This window comes from Phoca vitulina, unplaced genomic scaffold, assembly GCF_004348235.1.
Source record: "Phoca vitulina isolate PV1807 unplaced genomic scaffold, GSC_HSeal_1.0 scaffold75, whole genome shotgun sequence".
In the NCBI taxonomy this organism is placed as follows: Eukaryota; Metazoa; Chordata; class Mammalia; order Carnivora; family Phocidae; genus Phoca; species Phoca vitulina.
Window position 1 is genome coordinate 2,087,767 of NW_022589778.1, and position 19,446 is coordinate 2,107,212.

The following is a 19,446-nucleotide window of genomic DNA, read 5'->3' on the forward strand; positions in this document are numbered from 1 at the left end:
TGCCATGAACATCCTCAATGTGCCCGAGACTGCCTTGCCTGCAGTCAGTGTGTGGGGTGTGGGGCTGATCAAGCAGGTGAAGTGGTACAGCTGAGACTCCCCATGTTCCCTGGCAGCTGGTGAGTTGGAGGCAGTGGGAGTGAAAGGTAAACCCACCACGGGGGCTCAGACCACACATAAAGGAAGGGCCACAGAGCTGGGGGTGTGTGCAGAGCCCCAGCGGAGCATCTCAGGTTTTCAAGGTGGTCCTGGGCTTTGGAGTTGGACAGACCTGGCTCCAGGCCCCTCCCCTACTATTTGCCAGCCGGGTGACCTTGGGCAGCCACTTAATTTTCCCAAGTCTGTTTTCCCATCTTTGCGATGGAAACAATAATAGTACCTGCCTTCAAGCCTTGTCAGAATTCAATCAGCTAATCCATGTAAAGCTCTTGGCTTAGTCCCTGGAACATAGTAAGTGCTCAGTAAATGTTGGCTTTTTCTATTAGTCCCAGGTTCCTAAGGCATGAACAGAGAAAACACATATCTCCTTGAAGGCAGCGGAGTGTATTAGCTGACCTCTTATCACCTTGCATCTTTGACTGCCAAGGACGTAGACTTTTTTCAGACTTCTCTCACTTCCCACCACTTTTCTTTTTTTTTTTAAATCCTATTTCTGTACCACCAAGAGTAACCTTTGGATGCCTCGTTACACTTAGCCATCGAGCTGTGCCTCTATCCTTGGCAGAGAAAGAGTGTTACCCTCCAAACATAACCAGATCTTTTGGTGTTGAGAACCAGGCTGACTTGGTCCACTTCCCAGCCCTGCCCCTTTTTGGCTAAATAGCCTGGGGCAAGTTAATCTGTGCTTCAGAGTTTCAGTGTTAGTCCTCTGTGACATATGAGTCGTAAAGCCCACTTTGCAGATAGGTTGTAAAGGAAACATGTCAACCCTTGGTGTTGTCACTGTGTGGGTTACGGGGCTCCCCTTCTGATGGGAACAAACTTAGAGGGATTCCATCACCTCTGGGACTTGGGCTTCTCTGAAGACTCCAGACCCTTCCCCAGCCTGGCAGCTTTTTGCTGGCCCCTCCTCAGCATAGAAAACCACCCATAATCTCTGCGAGGGGCTCCCCACTCCCTAGCGTTACCTCACCTCTATCCCCAAATCCCAGCATCTGTTGCCCAGACAGCTGCCACGCTGTGCCCGAGTCTCTCCCTGGGTTCATTTGATAGGTCCCACTTTGTGTTTGAAGAAAAGCTGGTATCGGTGCCGGGCCCCAGGGAGGCAGATCTTGCGCCTGCCATTTGCCAGTCATGTTCTGTCTCTCTCATCGTGCCCTGGGGGTCCCAGGTGATCCCATTACAGAGTATCTCACCAGACAACTGCCACTGGGACCCTGTGGAGGGATGGACAGGGACCAGGAGCCCACCCTAAGCACACTCTGCAATTCTGTTGAAAGGTTGTAGCCATGTCTACCTTTTCTTGATAAAGGTAATATATTCCTTATAACAACAGCTAAATGCTGCAGACCTTACAGTGCAGAGGGAAGGAGGGTCCTTCCTATTTAGTGAGCTCTTCCTCTATTCGAGGCACTGTCGAGGGATTTTACTCGTGTTAACACCCTCCTACTCATGCGAGGAAGGCCTTATTATGACCTTTCTTTTATAGATGAGAAACCAGAGTTGCCTGGGCACCACTTCTAATCCTCACAACCACTGGAATTTTTATCTGTGTCTAATCCTCCCAACTGTTGGAATTTTTATTTACATATGGAAGAACTGAAGCTCCCAGAGGTTAAATCTCTCAGCCATGGTAATACAGCTGGATAAGTTGCAGAGCAGGAATTCAAAGTCTGTTTAACTTACAACATGTTACCACTTAAGGTGCCCCCTCTGGCCCCATAACCCACTCGTACCTTCCTCAAGGAGATGAAGTGGGGATAAGTGTAATGTCCACTGTCTGTGGAGGTTGTTGCATTTGCCCACCCCGGAAACAGTGAATCTCTGGAGGAATTTGGATCAGAATTTGCACACGGGCAGCCTGTAGGCCACATTAAGTTAGAAAGATGTCTTGTTTTGACCACTGGTATTTTTTAAAACTTTAGATTCATCGCTCATGTTTAAAAAATGTAGCAAGTTCACATAGAACTCCAGATTCCTGAATTATCTTGAAAAATCAGAACTTCTGGGCACCTGGGTGGCTCAGTCGTTAAGCGTCTGCCTTCAGCTCAGGTCATGATCCCGGGGTCCTGGGATCGAGTCCCACATCGGGCTCCCTGCTCGGCAGGAAGCCTGCTTCTCCCTCTCCACTCCCCCTGCTTGTGTTCCCTCTCTCGCTGTGTCTCTGTCAAATAAATACATAAAATCTTTAAAAAAAAAAAAAAATCAGAAGTTCTAAGAGCCCTGGGCCTCTGTCCCCGTCGGGCCACCGTTGGCTGGAGTTTTGCCACCACTACTCCCTTTGAGGAGAAGGTGCTTTCCGATTTGCGGCAGTCCCCGCGGCCCCGTTACTCTGTCAGGGAGCACCCATCTCCCTCTAGTTCTCTTAGATTAGATGTAAAAGGAAAATGAACCTTCTTGTGCTCTATAAAGGGGGGGGTGGGGAGCAAGAAGGAAGAACACACATTTCTATGTAAAAATCAATATTTAATATTTATATATAAATAAAAGCAAATATTTATATGTAAATAAAACCAAATACATATGAATATATATGCATATATATATAACCAAAGAAACAAACCTGGCCTTCTTCATTAATTTTTTTGGTCTCTTCCTGGTCATTGTTGGTATTTAAACATAACAGCATCATTAGCCACTTTTTTTTCTTTTTAAAGATTTTATTTATTTATTTGACAGAGAGAGAGGCAGGGAGAGAGGGAGCACAAGCAAGGGGAGCAGCAGAGGGAGAAGCAGGCCTCCCGCGGAGCAGGGAGCCCGATGCGGGGCTCGATCCCAGGACTCTGGGATCATGACCTGAGCTGAAGGCAGACGCTTAATGACTGAGCCACCCAGGCGCCACCCATTAGCCACTTTTTTTAGGCGTGTCTGATGCAGCTGCCCACGCAGAGCCAGGCATCTGCAGGCTGGCCTGGAGGCTCGCGTGCAGGACGGTTCTCCAGCCTCGCACGTGCGCTCCCGGGCTTCTGGAGCTTTCCCATCACGGCTTTGTTCTCTCTCTTCTTTTTTTGACTTCTTTAGGTGTTCCCTTCCCAAAGAACTTCCTTCAGATCTGCAAGAAGATCCTGTGCCGCCTTTTCCGTGTCTTCGTCCACGTCTACATCCACCACTTTGACCGGGTCATTGTGATGGGTGCGGAGGCCCATGTCAACACCTGCTACAAGCACTTCTATTACTTCGTCACAGAGATGAACCTCATCGACCGCAAGGAGCTAGAGCCTTTGGTGAGTGTCGCTGAGCAGGGCTGCCACCCAAGCGGCCCCCAGGAGCTCAGCCATTGGTCACAGCACACTGTCAGGCCCACGCAAAGGGCTCACTCGTGGGGGGCCGTTAGCCAGGAGGTAGAGGTGGGCGTAAGGGTCAGAAGACGCCAGGATGTCCACTGCCATCACCACATAGGGTCTTACATTTCTCTCCGAGCGGTGGCAGAATGTAGTGGGATCATAATGGTTTGGGCCAGAGGGAGTAGCTTTCATTCTCAGCTCCAAAACCAGCCACCGATTTACATAATCCCTTAAATGAGCATCTTTGATCTCTTACATCATCTGTTTAAAGATAATGAGAAACATTCTTTCACTCGGGAAACATATATTTAGCACCCACTGTGTGTCCGCTGCTGGGCATGCAAAGTAAGCAAAACTGCCTTGGAGTAGCTTTGACTCCAGAGCTAGAGACAGAAGTAAGCCCCAGATGAAAGTACAGTATCTCAGAGACTTTGCTTTTTGTACTGAATCTCCCGTGTTGCAGTTTTAATGGGATATGTTAAAATCCAGAACATTTGATTTAAAAAAACTTTACCATGATTGTTTAGGCGAATGGGGCCTCCTTGTATTTGCTCCATAAGGTGTTTTTACAGTTGGACTCAATCTGTGCTCTAGAAGCCAAGGAACCTTAAAACTCCCAGCATCTTTTGTAACATGTAGTGGCTTAATGTGGATGTCCTCATCACAGCTGTTTCTAGTCGGCTCTACTGAGTACTTTCTTAACCAGTATAATACAGTGCTTTATTCTAAAATCATGCTTTTTTCTTGGAACACTAAAAGTGGCAGTTTTGCTAAATATAACTGACAGGGCAACTAACTTTCATCCAAGTCCATTTGAATAATGAGCAAAGCAGAGGCCAGGCTGTGGTCTTTTGCTAGTCCATCTTCCTTTCTCTTTATGTATGTGTTTTTTAAATCGAGGTTTTATTGTTACTTATGTATGGTGAGGCCAACAGATCAGGAAAACAATTGCCATTGAAAAGATAGATTATTATACTCATGGATCCGAAGAGAAGGGGGCACACCGTGTCATGGGGAAGGAGGGGGGCACGCGGGTAGCCACCAAGGCTGGTCAGAGGCAGAGGAAGAAGGGAAAATGTGGGCAAAATCCTTTATTGTGGTTTCTCTGGGAAGGAACAGGTGAGTCAAACTAAGCAGGATTAGAATTGAATTGACTAATTTGAATCATTTCAGGAGGCTCTGGGGATTAGGGGCTGTCTTAATTGTGTGGTACCTGGACCTAGGGTGATGGGGGGGCAATAGTAGCCCTAAGGGTGAGAGGCATAGAGGAGGTGGTTGGAGTTGTGAGCTCTGGATTGATTAGTTTGTATTGACTGGGGAGTAAACAGCTGGAGGGTGAGTTGTTTACTACATCTAGGAATTGGCTAGCCCTGGGAGGGCCAGTCCCTCCAGGGTCAGCAAGTTCATGATGTTAAAGAATCAAAATAAGGGACACCTGGGTGGCTCAGTCGGTTAAGTGTCTGCCTTTGGCTCCAGGTATGATCCCAGGGTCCTGGGATCAAGCCCCACATTGGACTCCTTGCTTAGTGGGGAGCCTGCTTCTCTCTCTGCATGCCGCTCCCCGTGCTTGTGTGCGCTCTTTCTCTCCCTGTCTCTCTGACAAATAAATAAATAATATCTTTAAAAAAAAAAGATTGGAAATTCGGTGAAAAGATCTAAGTGCTTGACTCCAAATGCTTAAAAAAAAAAAGAATCAAAATACCAAAGAAGGAAAAAGGCATGCTTAAAATGGTACAGTACCTGTATCTGGCAAAGAAATTTATATATCACCATTAGAGTTTCTCAACTTGAAATCTATTATTGTGCTATGAGAGTACATGTAAAAAATATTTTTGTTTGCATCACTAAGCGTTCTGGAACAAAGCAAGACTTTCTGGGCACAAATAAGTTATCTCACTGGCTAAGGAAGTGCTTGTTTTCATTTTCTTTCACAACAGCTTTCTAGAAAGTTATTGGGGGGCAGGAACCAAGCTGTCTCTGAATTCAGTTGGACAAACAGTGTGGATAGAAGCTGAAATACTTCCTGGTTGATTTCTCCTACTCTGTCCTGCTTAAAGGCAAGTGTGGGTTAACAGTCACTACAAGAAGAAAAGGTTGTGCAAACAGCTCAAGGGAGTTCAAAGACTGGAAAGAGTTGATAAAGCTAATTTTAGAAAATGTCAAGGACAAAGGAAAGAGTGACTAGGGGCCATGGAAATGAAGAGGGTGGAGAAACCATGAGGGGAATTACCTTCCCCAAGGTTCCATCCGAAGGAAGAGGCTCTCCTAAGCACTCACTGTTTCGGTTTCACTGAGCTAAAGGAGCAGAAACATCGGATGGATAGAGCCGAAAGTCAATTTCTTCTTTACGTCCAGAAGCTTTAATAAAGGCCATTGTAAGACAAAGCTGAGCATGAGCCAGTAGAGAAGGCCTTTCTTTGCCATCAAAACACTCCCAGTTATTTTCTGTCACTGAAGAAGAGCCCCATGGATTCTAACGCCTAGCAGTGCCAGGAGCTGGCTGGAAGACTAGAGTCACAGAAAGGCCCCGAACAGCCCAGGACTCCAGATGAAAGCCTCTTTGGAGGCATGGGGAGAAACTGACTGGATTAACCAAGAATTATTAACAGTGGAAGTGAGCAAGAAGGGTATCAGTTTTTCCCCTAGAACCTTTTATTTCTTTAAGTCTGGCTTGAAACAGTGTCCTTCCTACCTTTCTGTTTTCTTAATTGTAATTGCAAGGTGATTAATTTTAATGCTTTTACATATTAACACGTGTTTTCCATGCTGAATTATCTGAAATTATGTGTTCATTTTACACAAACCAAAACCTATGAAGTGACAGAAAGAGATTGAGGATGTTTCTGAGGACAATAATTATATAATGTCAGGCTCTGGATACTTAGCACAGTCCAGTGTCCATTAAAAATACTGGATTTGTGGATTGTTATTACTGAAATGAGCACTTTCAGTAGTTGATAGTGCTACAATACCTAACTTCTTTTTTTTAAGATTTTATTTTAGAGAGAGAGAGAGAGCAAGTGTAGGGGGGAAGAGCAGAGGGAGACTCCATGCTGAGCACAGATCCTGACCTGGGGCTCCATCTCAGGACCCTGAGATCATGACCTGAGCTGAAACCAAGAGTCAGACACTTAACCGCCTGAACCACCCAGGCACCGCAGAATACCTAACTTCTAAGTGGACTGTAGCAATGAACATATTAAAACCAGCCATAGTATGTCAAATCAACACATTTTTCTTTGATTTGCATATATCAAATTCCGTATATATGCAACATAAGTTATTCAGATGTTCCAAGGCATAAGAAAGATGCTTTCAAGAATTTACAGATGCAGGGGTGCCTGGGTGTCTCATTCGGTTAAGTGTCTGCCTTCGGCCCAGGTCATGGTGTCAGGGTCTTGGGATCGAGCCCCATGTCAGGCTCCATGCTTAGCAGGGAGCCTGCTTCTCCTTCTCCTCCCCACTCTTGCTATCTCTCTGTACCTCTGTCTCTGTTTCTGTCTCTCTCTCAAATAAAAAAAAAAAAAGAATTTACATGCAGTCTAAAAAATGTAAAATCATGACACACTCATCTTCTGCCCTGGAAGGATGATAAAGAAGTCAGGCATTTGGCTTCACATTGTAGCATTCATTCTTTAGAATTGAAGGCAGCAAAGGGCCAGAAGGGCAGCATGTGACCTGCCAGTTTCCTTTAGAATGTCAGCATTCCCCGAGTTCCCACACCTCCAGTGGGACATTCCTGCTATCATGCCTTGGAATGTAGAACGCAGACACGCCACCTTCTGTTTCTCTCTGCCACACTTCCTCCACGCACAGCCACCCGCCTCGGTTCCCAGCGCCTACCCTGTAGCTTTTGTCTGATGTTGACTGAGTGTCCAGCACCCTGGTGGTGTGGAGAATCCAGCACACCACCAGGGTAGGAGATTCAGTCTCCGTGCTTCAAAATAAGACTCAGGCTCCCTGGGTTCAAACTCTTCATTTACTAATTTGCAGTCTTGAGCAAGATGGTTGGTTTTTCCAAGCCTCATTTTCCTCATTCATAGAACGGGTATAATACTTGAATTGTTGTAAAAATTAAATGGATTAGTCACATGGTAAGTGCTTAAGAAATGTTGGCTGTTAAATGAGATAATGAATATTAAGTAGCTGGCATATAGGAAGCAGAGGTACCCCAATTCTCCCTTCCCAGCTCCCGTGACCTCTTGCCATCTTAGTGATCCCCTAGGTAGCCTTGTAACAGATAGAGTTTATCGTATTTGTATTGGTGTCTCTCATGGGATGGTCAGCTCTTTGAGGGCTGGGAGTTTACAGGATATAAGGCTCGCATGCCCAAGTTGCCAAGTACATTCTAAATGTTTAATGTGTTTTGGATTAGGAAGAGTATTTTGGGGATGATGTGCCTCCATTCAAAGGGATAACACACCAGTCATTCCTCCCTTGGAGCCACCTCATCTTAGAACATGCCAGCAGACTTCCATTTATTCACTGTTGGAAATAAAGCTTCATCCTATTGGATTAGCAGTAGAAATTAAAAGCAAAATTAGGCACAGAGCTGTGAAGGGATGCATCATCAGTCTTAGGCCTGACAGAGAAAAATGGGACCCCAGCTTCCAGGCAGTTCTGTTTCAGATTCCAACTAGATCACTTGGGGGGTGTTGAACGCTCTCATACTACTATGTCCAGGTGACTAACCCTCCCTGATTTGGCACTAAAAGTCTCATGTCCTGGGAAAATTCTCGGTCCCTGGCAAACTGGGACAGTGGGTCACCCTTTCAGGCCTCAGAGTGGGAATACAATTTGGAATTCAGAAGCTGGGAAGAGGTCACTCTGGCCAACCCAGTGATGAGGGCTTGCCTCATGGCTCCCACTGGGACCTGCTGGTCAGCAGCAGCCTGGGAACTCATTTCATCTGGTCTCCAACAGGGAGGGGGGACTGGAGCACAGACACAGACGTGACAGATGAGCCATTTCTCATGTAAATGCAACAGCTGAAGATGAGTTGAACTCAAGCAAATTCACAGTTGGAGGAAACGAGCCCAAATGATGGTAGTAATTAGAAAATGGGCCAGGCCCTGATTGAATAAGCAGGCTGCTGTGGGCCCCTGGCAGCCTGGGAGTCAGCTGACAGAATTGAGCTAATCAGAATTATCATTAGCAAGCACAAATAACCAGCAGTGCTTTGTTGGCCTTTCACTAAACACAAAAGCAGACTCAGAGAGGGCTGTTAGCAGTGCAGTCGCTGCTGAATAAAGAGCTGATGAGGGAGGAGGAGAGAGGCTGGGGGAGGTGGGGAGGAAAGGCAGGAGGGGGCTTGCTCGCCTTCATGCACCTGCTGACCCCTGGGTGACCTTGGTCCAGGGCCTTCTCTTGTCTCCAGGATGTCATTTCCTTATTTCTCAGGATGAAGGTGATTGGTAGACCTACCTTGCAGAAGTGCCGCTGGGAAACCAAATGTTATCACAGTGCTGCCCTTTTACCTTATAAGCAGGTCACTTGGGCCGTAGAAGCTCTTCGATCAAATCAATGTTTCTTAATAGGGGTCCACACACCAGCTGCATCAGGATCTTCTGGAGGTGATATTTTAAAATGTGCTTCCCTGGGCCTCACCACAGATATGCCAAATCAGAATTACTGAGGTTACTGCCTACTACCAAGCACCCTCCATCTTCATCTCAAACTATAATGTGCGTATGAATCACCTGGGCATGTTGCCAAACTGTAGATTCCAATTCAGTACACCTGGAATGGGATTGAGCGTGCAAATTTGATCTCAGGTGATGTCAGTGCGGCTGGTTCCCAGACCACATTCTGAGGGGCAAGATGCTACATGACAGTTACTCCCAGATGCGAGAATTACTATTTTTAGCCCTTCATCTCTTCTTCTCTAGGATGGGAGGCTAGCTCAGTGAGGTGGGGAAGTAAAGCAAAGAAGAAAAATCTTAAGCATCAGTATTGGCGAAGAGTGTGCCTCAAAATGTCAGTCCTGGAATGAATAAGTCATGGGAATAAAAGGCACAGCATAGGGAATATAGTCAATGCTATTATAATAGCGCTGTATGGTGCAGATGGAGAGTGAGCATAGCGTAACATATAAACTTGACAATCACTGTGTTGTACACCTGAAACTAATGTGACATTATCTGTCAACTATACTTAAAAAAAAAAAGTTGGTCCTAAGTAATGCTCAGTGAAAACAGACTTCCTTCCCTTGGTCAAGAGAGTTTATAAAATGCTACATCATCTCCAGCCCTGAAGACCCACAGTGTATAATTGCCGATTAAAGACTTTGAGAAGTCAGTGAAATGAAGAAACTGGTTCAGTTTTGTGTAGCCCACCTAATTTAACCACATCTGGCCCCCTGAAATCTTTTTTTCTTTGGTTATCACTCATTGACATCTTATAAAGATCATGATCCATTGAGCAAACTTTGGGCAAGACTTCATCTTTGTGATATGTCTCCAGATTTTGAGTTTTCCCTCCGTGTCTCCACCTGGGCCCCTGCCACACCCACCCCAGCTGCATGGGGGACGGAAGAGAGAAGATGGAAAGAGGGAGATGAGAAGGAGATGAAACTCCTCATAGTGGAGGGCCTCACAGAAAGAAAAGAAACCCTGTTCATTCTCACTCCTCGGTCCTCCTCCATGGTCCAACACCCATCACTGAGTTCTTAGCATGTTCAAGCATATTCCCTTTACTTCAAACAAGTGTGGTTGGCAGTTTCTCCATATCTAAACCACATTCCTCTCCATCCCTCCCTGCCATTACTGCCATTCTGTCACACCAAAGCTCCCACTCCTCCCCCAGTTGGCTAACGATTGAGGTTCATGCACCTAATGATTTTAGGCTTTAGCTCCAACCCCCCCCCCCAAAAACAACGGATACCGTAGAACCAGGGTACTTTGGAGACCAAAGAGTTGGAAAGCCTTGTTCCATAAAGTCCTCACCACAACTCATCTAGGCCCAAGCATATGCTGACCTTCTATTCCCCTAAGAGGTGGCCAGGTCATGCTTGCACTCCCCTTGGAGATGCTCGGGTGAGTGCAGTAGCCAAGGTTGGCCTCTAATGGCAAGATTGGATCAGGGCTGTGAAAAGAAGCAGAGACTCTCCCATGAGCCAGAGCTGCTCCCAGAAGAGCCACTGGGGGCTTTTGAAATGACCCTTTCTTACAAAAATTATCTGTGCAAAGTCCTCTGGGATGCTTCTTATCAGTCAGTTTCCTTGACTTGCAGCCCAAAGTCTCGGACGTGGGCACAGGCATTGAAGAAGAGAGGGCTTCAGCCTGTGAGTCTTGCAGTTCAGCCTTTGCTACAGGGTTGCTCCCACTGTTATGTCACCACAGTGGTCGTCCAGCCCTGAGCGAGGCATGTAATGTCTGTCGTCCTCAGTTTTCCCGTATGTCAAAGAGCCCATATCAGGAGTCCCCCCAGCTTGAGTGCTGAGATGATGATCTCTGACGTGGCATGTCCTCAGCCTTGTCATCTTTGGTCCAAGGTGGCTTCTTGCTTAGTGAGGCCTCCATGAGTTAAAGCCCCCCATGCCAGCAGATGGGGTACACCAGCATAGACCCTAGCTGGAGTTTGCTTTCCTGGGACTTTGTCGGTTTAGATGACATGGCTGGCGTGTGTGTGTGTGTGTGTGTGTGTCCGGTGTGGCATCAGCTGGGAGTGGTTGCTCAGGGCAACCCAAATGCCCACAGCTGAGTGAGAGTGCCAGCCAGGGGCCATTTTAAGAGCCTTGGCAGACATGCTTTAAAGTGTCAATTTAGAAAATAGCAAAGAAATGTGGGGTTATTTTCAATAACTGCCTTGTGCTGAGTTACTGGGAATGTGGCAGAATCAGCCACATGTCTTTGTCAGTTCTATTTATTCATCCTTTCCTGATGTCCAGAGAGCTTTTGCTTCCGGTTTGTGGGAGGAGGACTGGTTTTAGTTTTTTGAGTTTCTTTTGTTTTCGTTTTTGGTTTTGGTTTTGGTTGGGTTCGGGATCAGATGTGGTCTGGTTTATTTCAGGGCCTAAAATGTGCTCAATTACAGTGGAAGATGATGTCCATGTGAAAATTGTCAGCAGATAATATTGAGTAAATAGAAACAAGATTCAAAAATGTATTGGAAAATCCCTCTAACCATGTGTCTGTCTGTTAGTATGTCCGCTAGAATCATCTAACCATAGTTGAGAAAGGAAATGTGGCAAGAAGTATTAAGAGCCATTCTCTCTTGGTGGAATTAATGGGTAATGCTTCTTTTTATATATATATATATATATGTACTTTTGGGGGTTTTTCAGGTTTTCTATCACAAACGTGTATCACTTTTAAAATAATCAGGAAAATCAGATCTTATGATTTCAAAGGCCTTACCAAAGACCGAAGCTGCTCACAGTGACCTGTGTGCCCAGGACCAACGGCTCTGAGCGTACTCTTTGCTCTGCTCTCTCTTCGCAGAGCTGCTGTGCTGGAAATGCTCGAAGGAGCAAGCTGGTGAGGGTGCAGACTGCTTGGTGACTGTAGTTGAAGGTGGATTACACAATTAGTGTGGACTTTCCCTGGATATGGAGCGGTCCCTCCTGGAATAGGGAGTTAAGCATCTTTGTAGACACTGAGGTGATGTTATCTTTACAATATGTATGCATGTTTCATTTTGAAGCCTCTGTTTTAAGGGGAGCAGATCTCAGTGATTCCAAAGCACATGATGAAGTCTGCGGATTATGTACATGTAACATATCCAGCCCTGAGGGTACAGGCACCTCACTGCAAAGGGTTCTGTGACCTTGACGAAAGGTTTTGGTTGGAGTTTTTCCCGCCCAGATTCCTCTACTCAATTCGATCTGAAAAGATTGAGTTTTTTTAACTTCCAAGTTTTAAAAGAGAACAAAAGGGATTCATTGAAAAGATTATTCTCGACCATGGAATGGTCTATATATACTTTATTAAACTAAAGCATATGTGTATGTATAATAACTACAAATAATTTTCAGCTGAAATTATCACGTGGACCTAGAGTTAATTCCAATCCCTTCTTTCTAAAGTATTAGCAAAGCCCAAAACCAGACGTAACTAAGGAAGTAACTAAGTAACTAACAACGTCCTGGTCTCAATCAGATTCTTGTATTATCTTTTTTTTCCCCTCAGACAGGACCATTCTCTTCTTCTGTCCCCAGGAACCCATGCCCCATCCTGTTTTAAACCACCCTGTATCTCTGGACTGATTCCTTTATATGGAGGTTGATATTCTAATCACAATGAATTCCCAGTTGTGGTTTAACTTTTTTTTTTTTTTTTTTTTAGATTTTATTTATTTGTCAGAGAGAGAGCACAAGCAGGGGGAGTGGCAGGCAGAGGGAGAAGCAGGCTCCCCGCTGAGCAGGGAGCCTGATGCAGGACTCAATCCCAGGACCCTGGGATCATGACCTGAGCCGAAGGCAGATGCTCAACCGGCTGAGCCACCCAGGTGTCCCTGTGGTTTAATTTTTAAAGTACACAGTTTTAAAAACACTATTAGTATATTTCCTGGGGCTCCTGGCTGGCTCAGTAGAGCATGTGACTCTTGATCTTGGGGTCATGAGTTTGAGCTCCATTTGGTGCATAGAGATCAGTATATATGTGTGTATATATGTATATATATGTGTGTATATTTCATAACTCATTATTTCTGTTCCAGTTTGCCATTACATACTTCTGTGTAATGCTTACATGTCAGATTACTTTCCACTTCTGCAGGTATGCCCTCTACGGCAACCTAAGAATGCCTACACTTACAAGTCACACTCTGCCTTCTCTCTTCACCTTGGCTGAGTGGGAATTTTTTTTTTTTTAATTAACATATAATTTATTATTTGTTTCAGGGTACAGGTCTGTGATTCATCAGTCTTACACAGTTCACAGCACTTACCATAGCACATACCCTCATCAATATCCATCACCCAGCTACCCCATCCCTCCCACCCCAACTCCACTCCAGCAACCCACTTTGTTTCCTGGGATTAAGAGTCTCTTACGGTTTGTCTCCCTCTCTGTTTTCTTCTTGTTTTATTTTTCCCTCCCTTCCCCTATGATCCTCTGCCTTGTTTCTCAAATTCCACATATCAGTGAGATCATATGATAATTGTCTTTCCCTGATTGACTTATTTCACTTAGCATAATACCCTCTAGTTCCATCCATGTTGTTGCAAATGGCAAGATTTTGTTTTTTGATGGCTGTATAATATTCCATTGTATATATATACCACCTCTTCTTTATCCATTAATCTGTTGATGGACATCTAGGCTCTTTCCATAGTTTGGCTATTGTGGTCATTGCTGCTATAAACATTGGGGTGCACGTGCCCCTTTGGATCCCTACATTTGTATCTTTGGGGTAAATACCCAGTAGTGCAATGGCTGGGTCGTAGGGTAGCTCTATTTTCAACTTTTTGAGGAACCTCCATACTGTTTTCCAGAGTGGTTGCACCAGCTTGCAGTCCCACCAACAGTGTAGGAGGGTTCCCCTTTCTCTGCATCCTCACCAACATCTGTCTTTTCCTGACTTGTTAATTTTAGCCATTCTGACTGGTGTGAGGTGGTATCTCATTGAGGTTTTGATTTGGATTTGCCGGATGCCGAGTGATGTTTTTTCATGTGTCTGTTGGCCATTTGGATGTCTTCTTTGCAGAAATGTCTGTTCATGTCTTCTGCCCATTTCTTGATTGGATTATTGGTTCTTTGGGTGTTGAGTTTGATAAGTTCTTTATAGATTTTGGATACTAGCCCTTTATCTGATATGTCATTTGCAAATATCTTCTCCAATTCTGTCGGCTGTCTTTTGGTTTTGTTGACTGTTTCCTTTGCTGTACAAAAGCTTTTTATCTTGATGAAGTCCCATTAGTTTATTTTTGCCCTTGCTTCCCTTGCCTTTGGTGATGTTTCTGGGAAGAAGTTGCTGCGGCTGAGGTCGAAGAGTTTGCTGCCTGTGTTTTCCTCAAGGATTTTGATGGATTCCTATCTCACATTTAGGTCTTATATTCATTTTGAGTCTATTTTTGTGTGTGGTGTAAGGAAATGGTCCAGTTTCATTCTTCTGCATGTGCCTGTCCAATTTTCCCAATACCATTTGTTGAAGAAACTGTCTTTTCCATTGGACATTCTTTCCTGCTTTGTCAAAGATTAGTTGATCATAGAGTTGAGGGTCCATTTCTGGGCTCTCTGTTCTGTTCCATTGATCTATGTGTCTGTTTTTGTGCCAGTACCATACTGTCTTGATGATGACAGCTTTGTACTAGAGCTTGAAGTCCGGAATTGTGATGCCGCCAGCTTTGCTTTTCTTTTTCAACATTCCTCTGGCTATTTGGGGTCTTTTCTGGTTCCATACAAATTTTAGGATTATTTGTTCCATTTCTTTGAAAAAAGTTCATGGTATTTTGATAGGGATTGCGTTAAATATGTAGATTGCTCTAGGTAGCATTGAATGGGGATGGTTTTCAACTGCCTCTGATTTTTAACAGAGAGTCATTTCTAGACCACTCAGGGTAAACATTTATTACATGCTGAACATGTGCTGAAAATCAGGGTCCCTACTTTCAAGGAATTCATTGGAAGTTTCCCTCCTACCCTGTCATTACTGCAGCATCTCCCAAAGTGCTAGTTCTAAGGGATGTCAAAAGGTGTTATGTGAAAGGGGAGTTCCATATTCAAATAATTTTGGGACACAGTGAGTCAATAAAGCCATTCTGGTGTCTTTAATACCCTAACGTGCACCCTAACCCTCCAAGAAAAGCATGCAACGTGCAGATTTATTTGATCAGGGAATCCTTTCTCTACAGAGCTTTTTGTGTATCTAAAGCTTTGAAATACCCTTTGGGAAATACTAACTATGCAGTCTTATATAATCTACCTTCTCTATAATGAGCTCAGTTCTCGTCTGTCTGATGAGTCTGTTAATAAGCATTTTTTAAAAACCTATATCACAGACACTGTGCTGAGTGCTAGAGTGACAGTAGGTAAGATACATCTCCATTCTTTAAGAAACTCATGATTTTAAAGAAGCATACCCTTCGATCCATTACTTAGAGCTGCACCATCCAGTACAGTAGCCACTAACTACTTGTGACTGCTTCAAGTTAAATTAATTAAAATAAAAATTAGTTTCTTCATCTTCCTAGCCATATTTCAAGTGCTCAAAAGCCACGTGTGTACTGGTTAGGCCACTCCTCTCCTGGTTTACAGATGAAAAACAGATAAAATTCAAAATCATATGTTCACTGTTCCTCCCTAGGTCCAATGTCAGACTGTCCATGTCAGAGAGCAGCTCAGTACCTCAGGAGTGCTGTTGATCTCTGGGGCACCAAATCATAATTACACTTCACTGTGTCTGCTGAATTGGAAATTGCTGCCGAATGTCAGTCACAGTAGGATTTAATTCATCCCTGTGAGCATTTATATGAAAATGGGAATAGTCAGTATGGCTTGATGCCCATAGATAAGACTGCCAAATTTTGGCTGCTATGTGTGGTCTAGACTAATTCAAATTTCCCGGCCAGAGAAGACTAGATTCTTTGGCTCCAAAAGATATCAAATGAGTATTGGGATTTGAATGCAGGAAGGTTTTATTTATTGAAATATAACAGTATGTCTTCTCTCACCACCCGCCTGTTCCACCACATAAAAGCATGAGGATAAGAGCATGGGCAGTCCCTATCCTAGGGACTTGTGTGGTCTTAGGAACACCTCTTCCTGGGAAATAATTTTATGCATAAAGTTCAGAGGTATCGGCTACCAACAAAGCCAGTTAGGCCATAGTGTAGTAGTAGAACATAATATGAATCAGTATTAGTGCCACGCTATTAATGCTAACAGATTCCTATTTACATTGTGAATCTGAATATACCTGGACCAATAAATAAAAATAAAGGCATACAGGTAGGTCTGGATGAAGAAAGAGAAATGCAGACTACTCCAAAGAGAACTTCCTAGAGTTCCTTGAATGGGCCGTGTCCTCTCACTGCTGGCCCAGAGATCCCTGTGAGCCCCCAGCCTCCATGTCCTCCTGAGTCCTGCTCAGCCTGCAAGTTGCAGCTTCATTGTCCCTTCCTCAGAGAGACCTCCCTCCCTCTACACGACGTTGGGTCCGTGCTAACTGCTCCCTGAAACAAAGAGGGCAACCAAGATGGAAGCCAGCATATTGTTAAGGACCAGTATCAGAGGTGATAAGTCACCCCTTCCACCATTTTCTGTTCCTTAGAAGTGAGTCACTCAGTCCAGCCCATACTTAGGAGAGGGAATTAATCTCTATTTCTCAAAGAAAGAAATATCAAAGACTTTTCTAGTATATTTTTAAATCACTACAGAGACCAAATTTTTTAACGGGTGATTTTGCCTTTGGCCTGTCCATTTCCCTTTCTTCTTTCATTTCCCACATCCTGCTGCTCAGGTCTGCTACTCCCCCAGAGCGCTCATTCCTCCAGAAATCACCTGCCTCCTTGAAAACTCCCGTGACCATTACCTCAGAGCAGTAGCCCCGTCCTCCCCTTCCTAGCCAAGCTCCTTGAGGAAGACAGCCGAGCCCGTTATCTCAGTAATATGCCCTCCATCACTCCTGAAACTTGCCCTTTCTCCTGAAGTAGTGCCCAGAATCCCTGTGCGCTTCCCTTTGAAACAGAGAAGAAACAACAAATAATATAATTCATGGTAGAGAGAAACCTTAAAAACATTGTGCTGAGCAAAAGAAACCAGACATGAAAAGTACAGACTGTTTGATCCCGTTTATATCGAATTCTAGAGCAGTCTAAACTAATGGACAGTGTCAGAAAGCAGATGGATGGTTGCAGGGTGCGGGGGGGTGGGGGGGAGGTGCGGGGGGGGGGTAAGGGGATTGACTGCAAAGGGGCAGGAAGGAATTTCCAGAGGTGATGGAAATGTTCCATATCTTAATGTGGTGGTTACCTGGGAGCATATCCCTATCAAAGTTCATTGAATTGTACATTTAAGTAGAAGCATTTTATAAGACCAAATATACCTCAATAAACTTTATTTTTAAAGTATGCTTGGTAAATGCATTCAGTATATTTTTACAACAACCTCAGTATTCACAAGAACAATGATTTGATAGGTCTTTGCTGAAAACTCTTGTCTCCCAGCTGCCTGGGTAGTTAACAAGACAAACTGAAAGGGAATGTAGTGACTTATCCCCAAGGGCCAATTAGAATATCTGCATTTTCATTGGTTATATAATAACAGGAATAATTCATGTCACAGAGACAGGTGGCTCTCCCTTCCCTCTGGCAATCAGTTATGAACGGTTGTAAACCATTCTGCCGCATTATCACCGGGGGAGATTTCAGAAAGCATCTCAGCCCTCAGTCCCATCCCAGGCCTATTAAATCAGAATCTCCAAGGGTAGGGCCCACGCAAAGTACAGCTCTCTAGATGGCCCTCATGAGACACCATTGGTGAGCCCCAGTGAGATCGAGTATGGTGCTTCCCAGACTTTTCCCACACAACATCTGGGGAGCTTGGGGAGGATAAATGCATGGGTTCTACCACTGGAATTTTTCACTCAGTAGTTCTGGGATGGGACTCATGAATCTGCATTTTTAATAAGCTCCCAGGTAATGTTGATGTAAGCGGTCCAGGCATCACACTTTGAAACTAATACCATCTATTCCCCAATTTCTGGGCTGAATTGGAGTCCAACAGGATGGCTAGGCTGAAGAGTGGCCCCCTCATCTTGATCTTGTAGATGGCATCTAGCCCCACTACTTTTATTTGCTTAAGTTCAGGCTCAGTTCTCTCCACCCTGTCCCTTCCCCCCCCCCGAGTCAACCCTACACCCCATACCCTGTCTAAACCATGATGGTGTTACTTTGCTGGCAGCAATCATCACCACACCCTAGAAGCCCAACCCTTCCAGACCTCACCACTTCAGCATGGCCCCTCACATGTATCAGAGTCCCCATCACACAAACCTCAGAGCTGCCAGGGCCCTGTGTTCCAGGCACATGGCTAGGCTCTGGGGATACAGTGACAGGTTAGTCTTGGTCCTTAACGTGAGCCCTCCTATCCGTGTGGAGATACCAACAGTCTTAGTTTTCCCACTGGTAAAATGAGGGAGCTTAGCCCAAATTGGTCATCCTTAGCAACAGCCCCCCATGGGGGCTGGGCCCTCACCTCCTCTTCACCCAGATCTGCTGTATTTTTTCATTAGTGGCTTTTGTGTCAGATTGCATTAGAAGAAATGGTTTCTGCTACTAAAATAAGTTGTAAATCCACTGGATTAGGGAAGATTCTGATTTCCTTCCAGTTCTGCCACATTGTAGATCCAGAATGACATAGATTGCCCACTGCCTTTTTTTTTACTTCATTTATTTATAATAGTAAATTTTTTGAAACAGATTTATAGTAGAGATTTATGTCTATGTCTTATTAAAGTATTTCAGCATAGGAGGAACTTTAAATGGCCTGTAATACTGATATACTTTTAAAATTTGGTATGTTCAGCTTCTGAGAATATAGTAATCTGAGGATAGGGAAATCTTTTTAATAAAGCTGTGGACCAGGTGCTGTGGAAAATGGGTTTATGTGTTACCTCATTTACTCTGCACATAATTCTGAGATAAATACTGTTTTAATCTCCATTTTAGAGAAGAGGACAATCAGACACGGTGGTGAAGTAATTTGTCCAATGTCACACAGCCCTGTGGAGTCAGGATTTGGACACAGGCAGTCTGACCCCAAAACCCAGACGTGGCCTCTGCTGGGGCAGATTTTTGCTCAGGGACACACTAATTCAAATGATTTCTGATGATCTGTAGCAGCAAGGAGATTTCCTAAGGTTCTAACCCTTGGATAAAACAGCATCTGGCTGTGAGGGCCTGGTCAGATCACGTCAGCTCTCTGAACACATGGAATGTGCTGTTTAGTGACTCAAACAACATGAGAGTGTGTAAAGAGCTGGTGCTAAGTGCTGGGGCAACTAGAAAGGCATGTTGCCTGCCTCAAGAAATGTAAGGTCTGTAGATCAGGTGACCCAAACC

At 44.6% G+C, this 19,446-nt stretch overlaps 1 protein-coding gene across 5 annotated transcripts in view; it reads left to right on the forward strand.

Annotated features, from left to right (window-relative positions):
* Positions 1-19,446, forward strand: part of MOB3B (MOB kinase activator 3B) — a 214,089-nt gene that overhangs the window by 152,448 nt on the left and 42,195 nt on the right. For 3 of the 5 annotated variants that reach the window (XM_032393696.1, XM_032393695.1, XM_032393694.1), the window contains exon 3: positions 3,181-3,383. In XM_032393696.1, the coding sequence (XP_032249587.1) occupies positions 3,181-3,383 (203 nt within the window). Of the gene's footprint in view, positions 1-3,180; positions 3,384-5,380; positions 6,469-19,446 lie in introns of those variants that run through there. The other 2 variants (XM_032393692.1, XM_032393693.1) reach the window with 1 other exon arrangement.